This window comes from Rhinolophus ferrumequinum, chromosome 5, assembly GCF_004115265.2.
Source record: "Rhinolophus ferrumequinum isolate MPI-CBG mRhiFer1 chromosome 5, mRhiFer1_v1.p, whole genome shotgun sequence".
Taxonomy (NCBI): domain Eukaryota; kingdom Metazoa; phylum Chordata; class Mammalia; order Chiroptera; family Rhinolophidae; genus Rhinolophus; species Rhinolophus ferrumequinum.
In genome coordinates, this window is record NC_046288.1 from 70432182 (window position 1) to 70444897 (window position 12716).

At 37.5% G+C, this 12716-nt stretch overlaps 1 protein-coding gene across 5 annotated transcripts in view; it reads right to left on the minus strand.

Annotated features, from left to right (window-relative positions):
* RBPJ (recombination signal binding protein for immunoglobulin kappa J region) overlaps positions 1–12716 on the minus strand; it is a 200828-nt gene that overhangs the window by 60725 nt on the left and 127387 nt on the right. For 3 of the 5 annotated variants that reach the window (XM_033105911.1, XM_033105910.1, XM_033105909.1), the window contains exon 2: positions 1393–1575. The exons of the other annotated variants lie outside the window; for them this stretch is intronic. In XM_033105911.1, the coding sequence (XP_032961802.1) occupies positions 1393–1409 (17 nt within the window). In that variant the 5' untranslated portion in view covers positions 1410–1575. The remainder of the gene's footprint in view (positions 1–1392; positions 1576–12716) is intronic. 5 annotated transcript variants of the gene reach the window in all.

A 12716-nucleotide genomic window follows, 5' to 3' on the forward strand; every position in this document is an offset into this window, starting at 1 on the left:
TTACATACATTATATCAGAAAAGATCTTTTTGGACACTGGATACTATTGTGTGCCATTGGACATAAAGTACCTGGTTCAAATGAATAATTGCCTTGGTTAATAAGCAGCTGACTTTACCATGTAACTTGATTAGATCACTGTCATTATATTTAATATAAAGCAGTTTTACCTTAGGTTTAATAACTAAATTCCATTAAGAATTTAACTGCTGACATATCACAAGAATCTTAACAAAAGGCGGCCTAACTGATAGATTATCAGTTAGTGCACTAGTGCATTTCCATTAAATTTAATCTATTCATGACTTAAACCTCTATCTTCCCAACATATTTTCCTTCATTACCTAAAAGATAAAGAATTCTGAATGTGATGTAACATTAATGAACTCAGCCTTCTCCTTGTGTTGGTTCCCTTTTACCACCCTTAAGGAATCATTTAGCAGCAAGCACACAGTACAAAATTAGGAGACTTCCAAGGTTTCAAATAATTAAAAATGGTTTTGTCCACATCACCCAAATAAAAATGTTATGAACATAAAAAGCTAAAAGATTTTTGATGGTTAGATGGGTAACAAAGCCTAGAATTACCACTACCAGCAACCACAAATAACAGTAGGACTATATACCACAAACACATGAATGATTAACTGCATACATACAATCGCACTATTAATAAAGAATTACTCATTTTCCTCTCAATAAAAATTCTTTATAAAAGACAAAAACAAGCACAAACTATAAATAGCACAGGTAAGAATTATTTTGTTTGATCAGATTAACACCCCAATTGAAGAATTTATCCAAGTGTTTCCTGTTCAGGCTACCATGAAAAAACAGCACTGCAGAAAAACTAGTCTATGATATAAATCAAAAAGATAATTACAGACTAATATATGCATAATCCCTAAACTATTTGGTGAGAGGAATTATAGCCTATTACTATTAAAATCTAGGGAAAATAAGGGGCAGGGGATGGTAGAAGTGGGGTAAACGGGGTCAAATATATGGTGATGGAAGGAGAACTGACTCTGGGTGGTGAACACACAATGTGATATATAGAAGATGTATTACAGAATTGTACACCTGAAATCTTTGTAACTTTACTAACAATTGTCACCCCAATAACCTTTAATTAAATAAAAAAAAATCTAGGGAAAACAGCTACAGTGTCTTCTCTAACCGTATCGCAAAAAGAAAAAAAAATTCACCCATCAGGCTTGAAATAATAGACTTTTTTTCCCTAACCAAAAATATATGTATTGCCATAAATCCATAACCACATTTGCAATCTAAACACTACAATATCTTAAAATATGAGATAATTAAGTACAGACTCATGAACGTTTATTGCATCCACGACGCTGGGGGCACTGGGAGACTTCTAAAGCATACCTTTTAATCCACGCCATGGTACTTCAAGAACATGTTAAGGTAAATCACAGCTTGGGACAGTTCGATGCACCTCAAAACACCTCAGCCCGTGTATCAGTATCATTCTCCTTTCCTTTTGAGATCATAATGGTCCCGAAGAACTATAATGCTTCCATTTGAATGATAGTCTCATAATTTCAATGACTTAAAAACAAAAACAAAAAATAAGGACTTAAATGTTGGTATGTTAAGCCACTGGTGCACTGTTAACTGCTGCCATGACTAAGAAAAACCAAGAAGCCGCCACTATTATTAGGTAACAACACTGTCACTGTTAATGCGAACCTTCGTACGGACGAGACGTACGTGCTTAGTGGTCATAGTGACAACTCTTCCTTTGCTAGGATCTCTCAAAACCCCACAATCTCTAACCCAATCGATTCTTCAGTTTTCTTCTGAATGAAAAATAACCTAAAAAACAGGTCTGAACACTTGGTAGGTGCCAGGTCCACTTCTGATTGACCAACTATTTTACTCTGTGTTGAATGAGATCAGGAAATCACCACACACCTGTATAAAAGGGAATTCATTAATAGAGACAGCGGGGGTTCCTTCAAACAATGCCCCTCCTGCTGTTAATATTACTGAATCGTTTTAATTTCATGGAAGTCATTAAACGGAAAAGAGCTCCTGCTTCTGAAGCATACTTCTATGAAGAGCATGCATGGGTATGGACAGAGAGAGGGCTGACTGCTATCAAGTTTTACTGCTGCTCTGTGACTGCCTTGGCAGACTCTCTGTTCCTCTTCTCACCCCAACCACCTTGCTTATATAAAAACATTAAGAACATGTCATTATTAAAATAAGAAGTCTAGGTATCACCTTTTAAATCTAAGAATTCACTCTACTTTTCTTCCAGAGTTACAAGACAGAAAGACTACTCAAGCTACATAAAGAAAATGAAACTGATAAATTATCAATACACATATATATTCATGTCATAAAGCAATTAAAATTACTTAAAGATGACTGATCAGGAAATTTTTAATGAAAGCAAGCTATAAAAAGGGCTTCCAAGGAAAGAAAGAAAGCTTCGAGAAGCTGTTACACTCTGGGTTTGGGGAACAGCTCGTGTAAAGGTTAACAGACAAGGAATGGAAGGAAGATGACAAAGTCCCAGGGGAGGGCCAAAAAGTATGTGCTAAGGGGAAAGTGAAACTATTTGCTGTTTGAAAGGGTATACTCGAGTGACAAAACCTTTCAAGCCCACTGTCAGAAAAATTACCTATTTCTGAGACTTAGAGCTATTGAAGGTTATGGAGACTGCAGGTTACAAAATGTAGGTTACTTCAGAAAGCTGATAATGGTGGCAGAATTGCATATAGGAAAGAACTCTACCCGAGTAGGTGGGAAGAAACTAATGAAGCCCAGAGAAACAAGGGCCTTGGTCCAATAAAAGCACTGCAGCCACAGCCATCATTTTGAAACTGATCATTTTACCACATTCGTGCAACCCCCTGACCGTTCCCACTGCAGCTTTAAACCACTTAATGGCTCTGTAGATATACAACTTCCTGGAAGGACATCCACATTGTTTCCTATGGCTCTGCGCCTCCAAATAAAAGCATCCTACACAGAATTACTAGGTTCACGCTCCTGAAGTACAGCTCCTCCCTTGCACACAAAGAACAATGCTCACCACTGGGAAATACGGCAGGCTATATAAAGAATAAACGCCGAGGTCTGGCTCATTACCTCGTTTAATTTTCAGAACCCCAGTTTACAGCGGAGAAAACTGAGGTTCTGTAGTGAAGTGACTGACCCAAGAAAACATGCAGTAAGAGAAAAGAACTAGGACTTACATGTAGATCTGGCTGGGATTTCAGCACTTTTCCACTACAGCACTGCTGTAGAGCATTAAATCATAAACTACTCTGATTCCCATCTTGATAGGAAAACCGTACTTTCCAGTTAAACACTGGGGGCAAGAGGACGTCAAAGATCTATAGCTAAGAGACTGACGTCAGGATCAGTGAGAGCTAGTAACTAAAAGATACTTGTGATCTAGCAATTCTGGAAGAGGAAATATTCAGCTGATTTTACTTTGAGGAACTCCCAACTGGGGGAAGCCCATTGCTTAAAACGTATATCCTAATTTTCAGTAACATTGATAAAAACGTCTACCAAAGTGTCTGATAAGACTACTACTCTTAAAGTGGCAAACACCTAGGGTTCAACCCGGATATGCCTGCATTTTTTTGCTAGAATTCTAGATGGCATAGAATGGACAGGTGTCATTTAAATATAAATGCACATGCATATATACACATACACAACTATCCTTTTTCAAATGGATCAGTGTACCTGCTGGGAGACCAAAGACAGGAGGGTGGGAACAGTAGAGGGGGAGGAAAAAACAAAGTAGTTCAAAAGTGCTAAGTAAAGGATGTTAGGGGAGGAAAAGCAGTAACAAGGTAAATCTGCTCATAAACACTACTATGTATCTATTCAAAACAAGCAAGTCAACAGAAGTTTCTTTCCTTTTTAGGATTGAGAGGAAACTAAGAAACGCGAAAGAGCATGAATGTACTTTTTATGTGTACTATTAGCTGGGTGCGAATGTAATTGCGGTTTAAAAGGTTAAAAACAATGACAAAAACTGCAATTACTTTCGCACCCACCTAATATATTCATAAAAATGTTTGCAGGTGTACTGAGTTTCTATGAGTTTCTTTCTCCTTCAGCTTAGTTGCTTAGGTCTCTTTTTGTTTAAAATAAAATGTAAATTTTGGTGACTTAAAAGATTATGTGGTTATGAGTGATAAAGAATGTGCTGATCAAGTTCTGAACTTGGGAGTAAGGAATCATAGGTTAGAAACTTAATTGGATGTTTAACTTCTCTGTAGATAATACCAGCAAAAAATTGCAGTAATAATGCTTAAATGTGAAAACACCTAAAACACTGCCCATCAGAATAGGCATATACATTTGCTGACCTCTGAAGGTACAACTTGGTCATCAGTTACTGCTAATGCCACAATTCTAAAATCAAAATAAAACATGTTCCTAGGAATGTTTTAATTTAATGGTCAAGAAACACTTAACGTTTTTAAGTTTAAAAAATGTTCACACTTATGTTTATTCCAATTATGTGGGTGATGATCAAATTTGTGGCTCTAATTCACTACAGTTTATCAGAACTTTCTGCAAATGGGTAGGGAGATATGATAAGTAAAGTTAGTCTGTTTAGTTCTTGCTTGTAGTTGGATTTTTTAAAGAACTGATGAGGTAAAAGTATTACATATTAATCAAGTAATCTTGGTATTTTAATTATGCATCCTCTGCCATATTCGTCAGTGTTAAATAAAAGATAATGTGGTAAGACTATTAAGAAAATTTCTAATTACAGAGACTAATTTAAGGGAGACAGTCTATATTCAAACACTGTAGAGGTAAAACAATAAAGGCAATTTATGCTAAAAAGAGTAACCTATTATCTATTTCTCTCCAGCCACCAAAATGCCTCAGTCTCAAACCCATAGTTAGAAATAATAAGTTTAACAGACAATATTTATGAAGTGCTTTCCACATGTTAAGTGTCTCATTTAAATACCAACTACCTTCTATTAGCTTATCTTTTAAGATGAGGTCGAAAGAAATTAAGCTAAAGAGCTATCCTATAACTGTACCCATCCTAGAAAGAACTAATTTAAGAGTCTCCAGGGACTTCTTTTGATCTGTTTTAATTTTCCATTACCATTCTTCATCTATGTTTTATATTCTCTTCATGCTTTTCAATTTTCCAATGCCAACTGTTACAAAAATTTGATATATAGCAATTGGTGTGGGTGGATGTTTTAATAGGAAAGGAACATCAAAGAAAACTGTGTGTTAATGAGTTCCAAAACATAACACAGTTTCCTGAGATGGAACTGTGTTGAACTGTATCAAAAGAAGTCACAACATCAGTCCGTGGGCCTACAATTACAACTTTGCTAAATAGAAATGGACTGCAGAGAACTTGGAAAGTGATGCATTTCCTAGGAAGTAATGAATACAAAAAGGGAAAGGAACGGCCCCATACACTTGTTCTCATCTGCTGTTCTCATTTTAACTCAAATTATGAAATTACTGCCACAAAGTAATCAAGATTTTGGAGATAGCATCACAACAGACAACAGACAACCTACTTGATGGCAACTCACTCATCATCCCTATTTTACGATACCCGTATCACTGAAGTTATTTCATCAGATGCAGGGGCCGTTTTATTTTATCTATCCAATAATCCAAATTCTTTCAAAACAATTCTTCAACCAGGCTAGAAAATGTATTACACCACCTTCTCTGTTTGGCGCACTTCAAAGTGTACATAACTTTGAAAGTATTACTTAATCCTCATAATAATCCAATGATTATATTAAAAACTCCAGGTCTTCTAAAATCAGTTAACTTTATACTATACCTTTAACCATTATGGTAATACTATGTTAACACTTTGCTTATCCTACCACTAATAGAATAAGCATTTTAGATCATTTTAGATCCCCAAACCATGTCATTATATATTTGAGTTGTACAGAGTAAGATCTTCTGTAATCATCCTTGTGGCAACAAACACTATTTTCTAACCGTGGATCAATACAAGAGTGCAGTGTTTTGTACTGTTTTACAAACTTAATTTTATTGTATTCACTCTCCAATAATTAAACAAAAAAAACCCTTGCCCAAAAAACCCCCAAACGAAAGCATCCCATGTGTCCATCAGCAGATGGATAGATTTTTTGAAAGTGTACGTCCATATAATGGAATACTATTCTGCCTTAAAAAGGAAATTCTGATACATGTTACAACATGAATGAACCTTGAAGACATTAACGCTAAGTGAAATAAGCCAGTCACAAAAGGACAAATACTGTACGACTCCACTCATCTGCAGTACCTAGAGCAGTCAAATACACAGAGACAGAAAGCAGAACGACGGTTACCAAGGGTTTGGGGAAACAGAGAATGGGGACTTATTGTTTAATGGGCTCAGAGTTCCACTTGAGGAAGATGGAAGAAGTTCTGAGCTGGACCGTGGGAATGGCCGCACAACCATATGAATGTACTCAGTACCACTGAACTGTGTCGTTAAAACTGGTTAAAATGGTCAATTTTATGTGACCACAATAAAATAACCCACACCTTACGTACACTGACATACAGACAGTAACTTATCTTCTTTAAAAAATTTTTCCGATTTTATCCCAAACCTATTTCTAGTCTTATTTTCGTGAAAGGCACCGCCTAACCGCTCCGATAGCCACAACATTCAGTCTTTTCCCTTCTCATCCTAAACCAAGTCTCAGAGATTAACTCTGTATAACTGCTGGGATCTGATTCCTTCCTTTCTTCATTTCTAATGCCATGGGCTTCGTTAGAGCATGTGATCGTTGGGACAGCCTCACAGCTAATCTGTCATCCTCAGAAACCTCGCCTTTACAGTTACTGCTCTTGGGGAAAAAGTTCATATGTAAACCCTTTAGAAAGGCCCGCATTGTCTTTTCAAGTTTAAAGTTCTGAGCAACACACTAAAAAATATTTTGTTATCTGGTCCAAACCTATCTTTCTGGACTCACCTTCCACAAGCCTCTCTTGCTTTCTATACTCTACACCAGATTATCTACTTCCTTTCCTCACCATATTTACTAGGCTCTCCTGCCTCCACGCTTTTCCAGTTGAAATCTATTCATCAACTCTTATACTGCTATATATGGATGTAAGTTAACATATGGATACATAATAAAGTTATATATGGGTATAAGCTTTTGGAGAACATTTGACAGCATCTATCAAAACGGTAAGTGCACATATCCTTGCAGCCAGTACATGTCCTAAAAGTATATGTCCCACAAAAATATTCATGCATATGTGGTACACAAAGACATTTACCAGTGTTGTTTCTAAGAGAGAAACACATCTAGTTGTACACCAAATGGGAACTAGCTAATAATAAGTTCTGTTACACCTATATTATGGATAAGGAATACTACAGACTTAAAGGGAGAGAAGTAATCCTAAATATATGCTAAGAACTCAAGATTATTAAATTTTAAAACTGAACATAATACATAATATACAAATTCATTAATATGAGCCCATCTGCCCTGAAGAAAACCCAAACTACATTTACGTACTTTCATGTGTATTTTAATTGTGTGGAAGAATATAGCCCAAATTATGTGGAAGAATATAGCCCAAATTTTTAATAGTGGTTACCTCTGTAGGAGTAGAACTGAGGGTTTCTAAACTCTCAGAATAATGATACGGAAATATACTCCTGCATTAATTGTGCACCATTTCAAATGTGTTACAAACAGGCGGGAAGAGCCTACGGAGGGGAACAGACCGTCTCACTCCCGACCCACTTGGCCTGATGTCCTTCCTACTCTATTTAGCCAATGACACAGGATTTAACTGAATGGCGGCGGCACACACAGCAGAAGCTCATGCAGCCTGTCTTGGGCACAGATTCATCTTGGCTCAAGCTCCCTAAGGGCACGCAAGGCTGCAAGTACCAGCCTCCTAAGGTCCAGCTCCAGCAGGGCTGAGAAAGCCACATTCTTACTTGGCCACCACTCAGGCTTACTGACTTTATTTTCTCCCATTTAAAGGAATGTTTACAAACACTAGGTACTGCTGGTTTTTTAATAAACTTATCTGTCTCCAACAAGAACCACATCCTGACTGGGAAGGGCAGAGGACAATCAGGACCCAGGTGTTCTGACAAAATCTCCTGCCTCCAAACTTCCAGAACTCATCTTTCTCTAGCATAATTTACCAGTGTTAAAATAAGAAGAGGAGGAAATCCTTCACGAAGGCTTTGCTGAAACCCCCGTCTGAATTTATCATTCCTTCTCCTGTACCTCAGTGTTCCTTGAGAAATGTCTCTATTACAGGAAACTTTGTGTTCTTCCTTACATTATAGTTAGTTATGAGCATAGCTGGATTCCCCACTAAGGCACAAACTACCAAGGACAAAACTGTCTTAACTCATCTTTTATAAAACTGAAGGTGTTCCAAGTTCTTGGCTATAACAGTGTTTCAAGAAACGACTCCTGAATAAGATTTGTTGAAAACAGTTCAGTGCATGATACTAGACAGCCCACAGATGGGATGTGTTTAACTTCCCAATAAAAATGTCAACAGGCAGTATCAAATCAAATAAGAAGAATCAATAAGAAATTTTAAATGGAGTTCCATTTCAACATATTTGGTTAAATGAAAGCTTTGAGTTGGAAGAGAGAATACAAACCTCAAAACCACTACATGTCACAGGCAAAAGTAGAACAGTAGAAAACTTTTAACAGCATTTAAATAGAAATAAGTTCATCTCTATCATAAGCTATTGAAAAAAAAATCTTTTCATATCCCCTTGACATCACAAGAGTCTATAAACAATTACAGCTTCTGCATATTCTGATTATTTGATCAGTTTCCTGTGTAAATCTTTGCCAAAAAAACAAATCTTATTTACATTTTGTATGTGATCCTTGTGACCTAAATACTTGATGTTAGGAACAAAATCCTACCTTCTTGTAAATATTTTATATTAAATAAAATTAATAAAGATGTAAAAATTATTTGAAAAATGTTAAACTTGCGGAAAAATGTTCCTTGGTAATGGTATATGTTGTCATGCTCTGAAGAATCTTATGAATTATAAATGACAACTGCAAATAAGAACTAACATTTACGAGTAAACTCAGTGTATAAAAAGATTGTCTATCTCATTTATTTACTACCGTGTTTCCCTGAAAATAAGACCTAGCCGGATACTCAGCTCTAATACGTCTTTTGGAGCAAAAATTAATATTATACCCGGTATTATATTACATTATATTATAGCCGGTATATTATATTACATTACATTACATTATACAAGACCCAGTCTTATAGTAAAATAAGACTGGGTCTTATATTAATTTTTGCTCCAAAAGACACATTGGAGCTGATTGTCCAGCGAGGTCTTATTTTCCGGGAAACACCGTACCAATTCTATGGATCGGTACAGTAATTAATATTCCATTTTATAGATACAGAAACTGAGTCTTAAAGAAGTAACTTGAAAAAAGTGACATTTAAGTAGCAGGGCCTGAATTCAAAGCCTCATCTTTCTGATTCCAAAAAAAACTAATATTCACCTGCCACTCACTCTATGTAGTTAACAAATCAAATCAAAACAATCTGCTAAAATTTATGTTTCTTTGCTATGAATCACTTCTTAGGCAACTAGAAATAAAATGATGCTGATGTAAAAGTAAGTCACGTAGCTTCAAACATGGTTTTTCCTAGTAGCACATTGTTTTGAGGCAATTGGGAACAAGCTTTTTCACAATTAAAAATAAAACCTTAGCAATAGATGAATACTTTAAGGGGGAAAAAAACCTTGAAAACCTACAAAAGAACTTTTATTTCCTATAAGTAGTGGTTGAATTCAGGGGCTTCAGGAATTCTTTCTCTTTCAGCTGGGGTAATAATCTATTTGCAAAGCTGCCTGTGCAGATGAAGAAGCTGCAAAAGAAAATTCCTCCTGTGTTAAAAACACCAGACTAATAAAGAAGACTACACCCTGAATTAGATTTTCAATTTTAATGAAAATAGTCTCTTAGTTACAATGCCCTTCCAGGACCTCCTACTAGGAGGAGGAGGCTGGAGCCCACAGACTCCAAAGGCAATAATACAAGGTAAAAAGGCTAGTCTTTGGCTTATTATTAGAGTTGTTTTAGTTAGTATTCAAGATCAAAGTTCCATGGATTTTTAGTAGTCTGTCCCACCTGTTTTTCCCCCATAAGCTTTCTTACTGTAACCGCACAGTTTTGCAGCACTCAAGGTTTGTCAGGATATATAGGGCATCATGGCAGAGAACCCTGCATGCATTTGACAAAACCACCCTATGAACCTTCAGTACATAAGGACTCACTAAAACGCCGTGATAATTTTTCCTTTGGTTTTGTTTTCGGTTTTTAAAAGATGTGCGGTAAACTCCAACCCTACAGGGAAAATAATGAATTTGTGTTAAAACTGCCACCATTAGGACAAAAGTGCACAAGTAGAGATGAATGCTACTTTGAATTTTAAAGTTTAGATGATTTTTTATTGATCTTTAAAGATCAATGTCAACTCACTGTGATCCCACGCAAAGCAGACATGAGAAAAATGCACACACACACACCTCTCTCCCTCTCTCTCTCTCTCTGCAGCCCTTTGGGCACATCCCTTCTTAATATAACTACAGAAACTGATACTATGGAGAGTGACGCTACGAAGTAATTTGTATAAACTAAGGCAATGGGTCCTATCCAGCATGCATATATTTCCAAATATATAAACATACTATCAAAACAGAAAGCTCACAAAGATCAACACAGCTTGTATAGAAAACAGGCTACACAGCAGATATATTGATAGATACAGTTGCCCTGAATACTGTCCATAATATAGAGCATTCCAGGGGAACTTCTCCTAAGTGACGCCTGGAGACCTAAGTATGTGGTTAAATGGGTCCTGGTACCAACTGCGAAATTGTGGGAAAGGGTCTCCCACACCAAGAAGCACTTCTCCGGACACTGGGACGGTATCCTACAATTCAATTCAATTCTGACACAACCTAGATAGTCAGATCCTACAGTTTAAGGGTTCAGTCTTTCAAGACTGCCCTCCTTCAGACGCCAGTTGCAAGGCCAGATTTTGACTGACCAGCTAGAGACTTGTGGGTCCCAGGAACCCCTCCTTGGATTCGGTTAATTTGCTAGAGCAGCTCAAAGATCCTAGGGGGACAGTTTAATAACTAGATTCCTGGATTATAAAAGGAGCCAGATGGAAGAGATGCCAGGAACGGGGAAAGGGCACCAGGCTTCCCTACCCTTTTCAAGGGCAAGGTTCTCCCATCATTTCCACATGTCCACCAGCCTGGAAGCATTCCAAAGCCTGTCATGTGGGTTGTTTACGATGGCTTCATTACAGTCATAATTGATGAAATCACTGGTCACTGGCAAATGATCCGGCACCCAGCCCCTCCTCATTCCCGGGAGGCTGAAGGGTGGGACTACAGGTTCCAACCCTCGATCGCCTGGCGGGCTCCACGGCAACCAGCCCCCCCGTTTTCTTATACACTTTCCGGAAAGTCACCTCACTGACATGACAAAAGACACCTTTTATTGCTCTCATGACTGAGGAAATTCCAAGTATTTTAGGAGCTGTGAGCCAGGAACTGTGGACGAAGATATATGTGAGATAGATTTTGGTCGTCTGAATGATCAAATATATACTATACTTCTTATAAATCACAGTATCACAGCGGTCAAAAATTTGTCTTCTTCCCATTATTCTTCATTTTGGAGCTTTATGCCTCCCAATTTCCCTGTTTCTATCAAAATTGTCTCAGTACTGATGTTCTTCATGTCAAAAATTACATACTAATCTGTCCAGTATTATCACATTTATTGTTTAAATCAACAGGGTTGGGGAAAAGTTACACATTTTAATAGAATAAAGCAAAAATTTTCAAGTATTTAGGTAACCCAATATTGATACACAAAATACTTTTGTTTACTCCAGGAAAGTTCCTTTCCTTTATAATTACATTTGGCAAATAAAATAGTTCATCTTCCCTAAATACCGTCAATTTAGAGCAAAACCGATATTCAGAATTATGTTTCCTACCAAGAGTTGGCCTGCCTGACATTTTTAAATATGTCACCATGCAAACTCCAGCAGCAATACAAGCAAATCACTCCTTTGCACACGTCTCCATCTCCCAATCTCACCCCAAACCAGTTTCCCACATCAAACGATGGCAACCCTGTAACGACCCTTGTTCAAGCCCAAATCCATGGCGTCACCTTTGACTCCTCTCTTATCTTCACACACCATATCCTACACCGCATCTAATCTAGGCAGCTCTGCCTCAGGGCCTTCACATTTGCAGTTCCTTCTTGCTGGAATGTTCTTCCCCCATATGCATACATGCCGGACATTCTCACCTTATCCTTAAGGTCCTTTGCTCAAATGTCACCATCTCAGCGAGACCTTCCATGAGCAATTCATCTTGTTGCAAGCGAAGCTCTTCCCAACGCTCCCTCTACTATTCCCAACTTTTCCTTCTTAAGCCCTTATCTCAATAAATATTTTACTTGTTGTTTGTCTCTCGCTAAAATGCAACCTCCATACACTTGCAGAGATGTGCGTGTGCGTGTTTTCTCCACGTGTGTATGTTGTTGCCTGGAATACAGCTGGTGCTCACAAACCTTAGAATACAGCACTAAGACTCAGTCTGTCAGAGGAGCCCAGCCTGCGGGGAG